The following is a 9374-nucleotide window of genomic DNA, read 5'->3' on the forward strand; positions in this document are numbered from 1 at the left end:
CCCTCCCGCGCGCGCGCGCCCGACATCCCAAGGGCGCCGAGGCCGGCATGGCGGCTCCCCGACCCTGCGCCGATGGCCCCTGCTGCGCCCACTCTGGCGCGGCGCCCGGCGCGCGGCAGACGCTGGACGAGATGGACTTCGAGAGGGGTAAGTTGGGGGTGGCTGAGGGGCGACGGGCATCTGGCCCCGGGTCACTGAGAGCCCGCCTGGGCCCAACACGAGCTCCGCCCCTGGAAACGACGACTGACGCGCAGGGAGGAAAGCGGAGCCCGCTGCTCCCCAGGTGTGACGCGGGGACTCCGGCCCGCTCGAGTGTCGGAGAGGTGCAGCTGGGGTCTGCGCCCACGGGGGATGGAGCTGCGAGGAGCTAACGTTTCCGAGCCGCTGCGTCGGCTCATGTGCTGTATAGATGGAGTCAGTGTGACCCTCTAGGCCGGCGATGGTCTCCCGGAGAGGTAACACTTCTCGCACCTGCCTTCTTCTCTCCACCTCTCCCACTGCCCCTTAAGGGTCGCTCTGTCGTCTAGAGAGATTTAGGGGTTGGTACAACTGGGAGGGCGCTACAGGCCTCTAGGAGGTAGAAACCAGGGATGCTGCAGGCACAGAAACCTTGTCCTATGCAAAGTAGGGTGCCTTCTCCTCCAGGTACACCTTGCATTCATCAGAGCAGTTTTTACAATGATGTCACAGGCACACCTCGGTGGTACTGCGGTTTGGTTCCAGACCACTATAAAAAGGAAGTATCTCAATAAAGCAACTGGTAATCCTTTTGCTGGTGGAGGGTCTTGCCTTCAGTTTGTAAAATAGGCAACACCCGTGAGGCACACAATCAAGGGAAGCGAAATAAAATGAGGTGTGCTTTTGTTTGGTGTGCTTCTTCATTTATTATCTGTTTCGCACACGTGGGAAAGATCCTTAACTATTTTGTTGTGTGGACTTTTATTTCTTTATATCTTCTTTCTGGGTTCTCTTTTCCTGAAGTATATCCTTTAATGGGATTTTTCACTGAGCATACTTCTTCACCACACACACACACACTCATCCATCCCACCCCCCTTTGAGTGGTCGGTTAGCCCATATAAAATTCTAGGTTGATAGTTATTTTACCTCCTCAATTCTTTGGAAATAGTATTCCTTTATCTTCTTGTACATGCTTCTGCTGTTAAGGATTCTGCTAATAATCTGATTGTCATTTTTTAGTGGGTGATGACCTTTTTCTTTTCAGTAACTTTTAAATGTTCTCTTTTTTCTTGACGCTCAGTCATTTCTCCAGGCTAGACTTGTTTCTGTTAATCCTCCTCTGGATTTAATACAACTTTCATCTGATAAATTACTGTTGTCTGTACTTCAGGATAATTCTAAGTGTATTCTCTTTAAACATCCCCTCTCTCCTATTTTACCCAGTTTCTGGATTGTGTTGGGTTGGTTGGTTTGTTTTTGAAACCTCTGTTAGACATATTTTGGTAATTCTGTCATTCATGTTTCTTCACTTCTGATATTTTCCTTTCCATTCTGCATTCTAGGTGATTTCCAAATCACTAATTCTCTTTCAACTGGGTCTGCAGTACTGTTGAACCATCGATTTTACTTCAGTGATTCTACTTTTTAATTTATTAGCTTTTGTTACAGATCCACCCCCCCAACATTCTGTTGATTTATGCATTCTATTCCTTCATCTCTGTGAACACATTAAATGTTCTTTTAAAATCTTTTAAATTGCACAGTTATGCCTAATTTTGGAAACATGCATTCCCCACTTATTCTGCAGGCAGTGGATTTGCAACTTCTAGTCTTTAATTCCACCAGGAGTCGTCTTTTGTAAGAGAGTCTGCACATGCCTTTGCTGGCTCCTGGAGGCAGCCTTATAGGGCATTTTAAAAAGTTGTCTCTGAGGCCTGGCCCTTATAGGGTTCATTTGTCTGGATCAATTTTTATGATAGATTCTTCGCTTGAGGTCGGCTCCCTGAGGGTAATGTAGATAGAATATAGGTGCCACACCTTTAAGCTGCATAGGTGCAGGGCATCTGATTCTTTAGGTTTCTTCTGTCTTTGTCATCTTCTCACACCTATTCAAATGGTGCCGTTTCTCATTTCCTTTAGGTTTCTGTTCAGATGTCACCTTAGCAGAGATGCCATCACTGACCACTGCCCATACCCCTTCTCTACTTTATTTTTCTTCATAGCACTTGGCATCACATGACTTGTTTTGTATATATGTATATATTTTTTTTCTTTGTTTATGTCCTTTAATTAGAATGTAAGCTCCAAAAGAATAAAAAAAAAAAAAATTTGAAGGGGGGGTGTCTTTTATTCTCTGCTGACACTTAGTACCCACAACAGTGCCAGATGCAAAGACAGTATTCAGTAAATATTTGCCGAGTGAGTGAAGTGCTTGGGCATGGCGGTTGCTTCCTACTGCACGTCCCAGCTTTGTGCACACGGCCTTGCTCTATGTAGTTCCCTCCCATGCATGGAGCCTGCAGCCTCTGCTTCAGACCCTGCTCAGCCGTTTTGAGTCAACCCCCCTGGGGTGTGTGTACAGTTCCGAGGACTCTTTGGATCCTGTAGGCTCAGTCAGTGCCTGCTCACCATTTAGCTGTGGTTTTTACCTCGTTCTGTCACCTGGCAGTGTCCTTTTCTTGCTTTTGAATTTGACTGTATATTCAAACATTTTAAACATTACCCAACATTTGTGTATTTGCAGTGGGAAGAGATTTCTGTGTCTGCCCCATTCTCCTGCCTTGGTCAGACAAGCCCCTTGTCTGTCTGGTTCATAGCTGTGTCACCAGTGCCTAGGACAATCCTTGGCATAGAGGAGGTGCACGGTTAATATTTGTTAAACGAAGGAATTCCCCATTTTGTGGATGAGAAAATGGAGGTCAAGAAGTAAAGGAAAGTCAAATTTCCAAGTTGGTCAGCATCATGGGTACTTGGACTGTCTTTCCATAGGAATCTGGTCGGCAGCCCTGAACGGGGACCTGGGTCGCGTGAGATATTTAATCCAGAAGGCGGCAGACCCTAGCCAGCCTGACTCGGCTGGCTACACCGCTCTGGTGAGCTGGGAGTGGCACAGGTCTAAGAGGGATTGGGGTTTACCTTTGCCTTCTCTCTCCTTTTTTTCTCTCTCTGCAGCATTTCTGTTTTAAGTGTCATTTTAACCTCGTTTTTTTAATCAGTATAAGTGCTTTACATCAATTATTTAATTTCATTTTCATAATCTGTGAGGTAGAAATGATTGAGGAAACTAATGCTAGAAATGAAGATGCTTGCCCAGGTCACCAAGCTGATAGAGGTGGCCCCTGGAGGGTTCAGGCCTCTCACTCTAGGGCCCTATTCTCCACTCCCCACCCTTGTCTCCTGCCTGGTTCTGCTGTCTGACTTCAGTCTCTGTCACCTGCAGCACTACGCCAGCCGCAATGGGCACTATGCCGTGTGCCAGTTCCTGCTGGAAAATGGGGCCAAGTGTGATGCCCAGACCCATGGGGGTGCCACTGCCCTGCACCGGGCCAGCTACTGTGGGCATACTGACATCGCACGTCTTCTGCTGTCACATGGGTCCAACCCCAGGCTGGTAGATGATGATGGCATGACTAGTTTACATAAGGTATGTCCCCTCTCCCTTCAAAGACTTGGTTTTTGTCATTATAAAAGTTATAACATGTTCACCATAGGAAATATGGGGAAACAGAAAAGCATAAAGTAGAAAATTAAAACCATTTGTAATCTCAGTACTCACCTCTCATCACTTTAGTGATTAATGTGTAATTTTTCCGGGATTTTCCTGCGCATGTAAATTGGAATGAAATGCATAGTCATTTTTTTCCCTTAGCGATGTGTCGTGAATGTTTTTCCATGTAATTGTTTATGAAACTTACACCTATTCTCACCTGTCCCTGTGGTTCACTCTCTGTACTGTAGCCAGAGCAATCATTTCATTAAGCTTTCCAACTAGAAACACCTACACGTGGTAAACAGTTTGAAAAGTACAAGATGACATACCGTAAAAATGAGTTTCCCTTCCACCCTGACTCTAGTCCTTCCATCTTCTAAGTCCCTCCCTTAAGGCATCCATTTTTACCCATATCTTAGGCATCTTTGAGAAGCGGCTTATGCAGATTTATGGCATATGTGTGTAAATTTGTTCCTCTCTTGCTGCACTTGATTTTCTCTCACAGTGATGGTTTTAAAAAGCAGTCTGATCCTCTTCCAGAGGCCTCGCCAAGTCCTTACGCTCATTTACTAGGCTTGGGATTAGCCCCTACCTACCTCTCCAGTTTATCTTTTTTTTTCTTTTTTTACTTATTTAAACAACCAGCAACATGATAAAGAATATTCTTGAATCATAGCTTCTGAAACAATTTTGGATGTGAATATTAAATTAGAAAAATTTAAGTATTTGTCTGCATAATTTAGCAACGGAACCTGTGGCTGATATTTTTTGCTATCCACTGAAAATCTGCTCTTTTTTTAAAAGTTATTTTTATTTATAGCTGCTACACAGTATTACGTTAGTTCCAAGTGTACAGCATAGTGGTTGAGCTGTTTCATGTTAGAGCTGTGCCTCTCAAAAGGGCTCTCCAGCCACAGACTAATCTACCTCACTAGCATGTGGCCTGGCCACGCAGCTAGTTCTCAGTTGTAGAAGGAAGACAAGACACACTGGTGAATTCTGTTTCCAGAGATAGCTTATAGCAGTCTTCCGACTCCACACATTCTGCTCCATTGCCCCTGCTGGTAACAGAAAGCTTGGGTGACAGATGCACAGCAAGTCACTGGACTCCAGAAGGACCTGACAGAAAGGTGCTTAGGTGGGAGCAGCATTCTTGACACCTAGTGGCAACAGAGATAAAGTTCTTGTTTTATTATTATTATTATAATTTTTACATCCCACTGATAAATAATACATGTTATTCTTTTTTTTTAATGGGCAGTGGGAGTAGGGATAACACTTTGTATTGGTATTTAGACACTAGTAGATACATTTTATAATGCATGATACCTCTTAGAGGAGGTGTATAAAATAGCCAGCATAGAGGCAGAGAATGGAGTGGCCGGTGGTTGCCAGAGACTGTGGGGAGGGGAGATGGACAGCTGCTGCCAAGTGGGAGTAAGTCTTGGTTGCAGATGGGTCATTGGAGAGTCCGGCTATCCCACACCGCATGTAGTCACAATGTTGTGCTGTACGCCTGAACACTTGTGAGGAAGGCGGGTCTCTGGCAGGTGTTCTTACCACAGTAAAGAGAATGGGGGAAAGGCCACTTCAACAACTAACTTGATTTTTAGGAAGCCAGATATGTAAATATTTCATCGTCTAAGGATTTCGTGATATATTACATTCGTGTGCAGTTCAAGGGAAGATGTAGTAAGTGTTTCCCTCCAGTTTATCTAGAGCTCTCGTTCCCTTGTCCTTTCCATGCAGGCCGTGCTAGTCTTTTTCAGTTTCCTGACACTACTACTCTGGCACTCCAGGACCATATAAATCAGGCTCATCCCCTAGACGCCTCTCCTCTCCTGTTTCTCATCTGGCTTTTTCCGTCCTTCCTTCTAGACCTCAGCTTTTACGTCACACCCTCAGAGAGCCTTCCTGTTCTTCAGACATGAGTTCACCCAGCTGTATGCCTCAAAGCACCCTGCACTTGACTTTTCCTAAGTCTTTTCCCCCTTGAAATTCCCTATTGGAGCATCTTTCACAAGAAACAGTGGGGACTTGACCTTATTAACCATTGTATCCCCAGCACTGAGCCAGGTGCTTGATGAACATGTGCTGAGTGAACAACTAGGTGTTGTTTTGTTTGACGGATCCTTGCCAGTTGGAGAGGCAGACTGCTTATTTCTTAATGGTCTAAACTGGTATTGCTCAGGTGTTTTACTGTCACAAATCACATGGTGGGTGTACAGGCAGGACACTGCTGTGGATGTACCTGGCATCCATATGGCTTGCAGCATATTCTTTTACTTTTAATTTTTGAATAAAAATTATATTTTTATTTTAGTTTCAGGTGTTTAATATTATATTAGTTTCATGTGTACAACATAGCGGTTAGACATTTACATAATTTACGAAGTGATCACCCCTATAAATCTAGTACCCACCTGACACCATACATAGTTATTACAATATTGATTATATTCCCTATGCTGTAGTTTACATTCCCATGACTATTTTTATAATTTCCAATTTGTACTTCTTAATCTCTTCACCTTTTTCACCCACTTCCCCAGCCCCACTCCCATCTGGCAACCATCAGTTTGTTGTCTGTTTCTGTTCTGTTTGTTTCTGTTCTGTTTGTTCCTGTTCTGTTTGTTCATACATTTTGTTTTTTAAATTCTACATATAAGTGAGATCATATGGTATTTGTCTTTCTCCAACTTATTTCACTTAACATAATACCCTCTAGGTCATCCATGAAACCATGGGAAGGTTTCATTCTTTTATATGGCTGAATAATATTTCATTATCTATATGTACCACAGCTTTATCCATTCATCTGTGGATGGGCACTTAGGTTGCTTCCATGTCTTGGCTAATGTAAGTAATGCTGCCATGAACACAGGGATGCACATGTCTTTTCAACTTACTGTTTTTTCTTCAGATAAATACCCAGAAGTGGTATTGCTGGGACATATGGCAGTCCTATTTTTAATTTTTTGAGGACTCTCCATTCTGTTTTCCATTGTGGCTGCACCAATTTACATTCCCACCAGCAGTGCACAAGGGTTCTCTTTTCTCTACATCCTCACCAACATTTGTTTTTGTTGATTTTTTTGAAGGTGTGAGGTAATATCTCATCATGTGGTTTTAATTTGCATTTCCCTGATGATTAGTGATGTTAAGCATCTTTTCATATATCTATTGGCCATCTGTTTGTCCTCTTTGGAGAAATGTATTTTTACATCTTCTGCCTGTTTTTTGCTTAGATTTGTTTGTTTTATCAGTGTTAAGTTGTATGAGTTCCTTATGTATTTTGGATACTAATCTGTTATCGGATATATCATTTGTGAATATCTTCTCCCATTTAATAGGTTACCTTTTTGTTTTGTCAATGGTTTCCTTCGCTGTGCAAAAACTTTTTAGTTCAACGTAGTCTCATTTGATTTTTGCTTTTGTTGCCCTTGCCCAAAGAGACATATCAGAAAAAATATTACTAAGAGCAATGTCAGAGAATTTACTGCCTATATGCTTCTAGAATTTTTATGGTTTCAGGTCTTATATTTATAAGTCTTTAATCTATTCCGAGTTTATTTTTGTATATGGTATAAGAAAGTGGCCTAGTTTTTTTTGTTTTGTTTTGTTTTTTTTGCCAGTTTTCCCAGCACCATTTGTTGAAAGACTGTCTTGACCCCATTGTATATATTCTTGCCTCCTTTGTGATAGATTAATTGACCGTGTGTGTGTGTTTCTTTCTGGGCTCTTTATTCTGTTCCATTGAGCTATGTGTCTCTTTTTGTGCCAATACTGTGCTTGTTTGATTACTATAGCTTTGTGTATAGTTTGATATCAGGTGGTGTGATACTTCTTGCTTTCTCTTTCTCAAGATTTCTTTGGCTATACACATGCCATTGGTAGTTTAATAGGAATTGCATTGAATCTGTATATTGCTTTAGGTAGTAAGGACATTTTAACAATATTAATTCTTCCAATCCATGAGCAAGGTATATCTTTTCATTTATTTGTATCTTCTTCAGCTTTTTTTATTCAGTGTCTTATAGTTTTCATAGTACAGGTCTTTCACCTCTTTTGTTAAAGTTATTTCTAGGTATTTTATGCTTTTGATGCAATTGTAAATGGGATTGTTTTCTCAGTTGCTCCTTTGATCGTTTGTTATTCTATAGGAACACAACAGATTTCCGTATATTGATTTTTGTATCCTGAAACTTTGCTGAATTCATTTATCTGTTCTAATAGTTTTTTGGTGGAGTATTTAGGGTTCTCTCTCTATATAGTATTATGTCATCCTCAAATAATGACAGTTTTACTTCCTTTCCAATTTGAATGCCTTTTATTTCTTTTTCTTGTCTGATTGCTATGACTAGGACTTTAATACTGTGTTGAATAGAAGTGATAGTGGGCATCCTTATTCTATTTCTGATCTTAGAGAAGAATCTTTCAACTTTTCACCACTGAATATGATGTTAGCTGTGGGTTTGTCATATGTGGCCTTTATTATATTAAGGTATGTTCCCTCTATACTCACTTTATTGAGGGTTTTTAATCATAAAGGGATGTCAAATTTTGTCAAATGCTTTTTCTGCATCTGTTGAGATGATCATATGTTTTTTTCCCTTCATTTTGTTGATATAATGTATCATGTTGATTGGGATGTTGAACCATCCTTGCATCTCTGGGATAAATCCCACTTGATCACAGTGTATCATCCTTTTAATATATTGTTGAATCTGGTTTGCTAATATTTCGTTGAGAATTTTTACATCTTATGTTCATCAATATTGGCCTGTAATTTTCTTTTTTTATAATGTATTTGTCTGGTTTTGGTATCAGGTAATGCTGGGTTTGTAGAATAAGCTTGGAAACATTCCATCCTCTTTAATTTTTTGAAATAGTTTAAGAAGAATAGGTATCGTTTCTTCTTTAAATGTTTGGTAGAATCACCTATGAAGCCGTCTGGTTCTAGACTTCTGGGAAGTTTTTTGATGGCTGCTTCAATTTTATTGCTAGTAATCAGTTTGTTTAGATTTTCTATTTTTTTTCTGGTTCAGTCTTAGAAAGTTGTATGCATCTAGCAATGTATCCATTTCTTCTAGATCGTCTAGTTCATAAGCACATAATTATTCATAGTATTCTTTAGTGATCCTTTGTATTTCTGTGTTGTCAGTTGTAACTTCTTTCACTTATAATGTTTATTTAGGCTTCTCTCTTTGTGAGTTTAGCTAAAGGTCTGTCAGTTTTGTTTTATCTTTTCAAAGAACTAGCTCTTAGTTTCATTGATGTTTTCTATCATTTTTAAATCTTTATTTTGTGTATTTTCAACTGTGATCTTTATTATTTCCTTCTTTCTACTTACTCAGTTTTGTTTGTTCTTTATCTAGTTTCTTTAGGTATAAAGTTAGATTGTTTATTTGGGATTTTTCTTGTTTCTTGAGGTAGGCCTATATAGCTCTGAACTTCTCTCTTAGAACTGCTTTTGCTGCATCCTGTAAACTTTGGAAAGTTGTATTTTTTATTTGTCTCAAGGTAGTTTTTGATTTCCTGTTTGATATCCTCTTTGATCCACTGGTTGTTTAGTAATATGTTGTTTAGTCGCCGTGTATTTTTTGTTTTCCAGTTTTCTTCTTGTAGTTAATATCTAGTTTCATGCCATCGTGATTGGTTAAGACTCTTGATATGATTTTAATTTTCTTGAATTTATTCACAA

General features: G+C 40.4%; 1 protein-coding gene across 3 annotated transcripts in view; it reads left to right on the forward strand.

Annotated features, from left to right (window-relative positions):
* ANKRD39 (ankyrin repeat domain 39) overlaps nucleotides 1–9374 on the forward strand; it is a 16712-nt gene continuing 7338 nt past the window's right edge. For 2 of the 3 annotated variants that reach the window (XM_039872511.1, XM_039872510.1), the window contains exons 1-3: nucleotides 1–147; nucleotides 2950–3053; nucleotides 3401–3604. In XM_039872511.1, the coding sequence (XP_039728445.1) occupies nucleotides 48–147; nucleotides 2950–3053; nucleotides 3401–3604 (408 nt within the window). In that variant the 5' untranslated portion in view covers nucleotides 1–47. Of the gene's footprint in view, nucleotides 148–171; nucleotides 456–2949; nucleotides 3054–3400; nucleotides 3605–9374 lie in introns of those variants that run through there. The other variant, XM_039872512.1, reaches the window with a different exon arrangement.

The sequence above is a fragment of the Pteropus medius genome, unplaced genomic scaffold (assembly GCF_902729225.1).
Source record: "Pteropus medius unplaced genomic scaffold, Ma_sr-lr_union100, whole genome shotgun sequence".
Lineage (NCBI taxonomy): Eukaryota > Metazoa > Chordata > Mammalia > Chiroptera > Pteropodidae > Pteropus > Pteropus medius.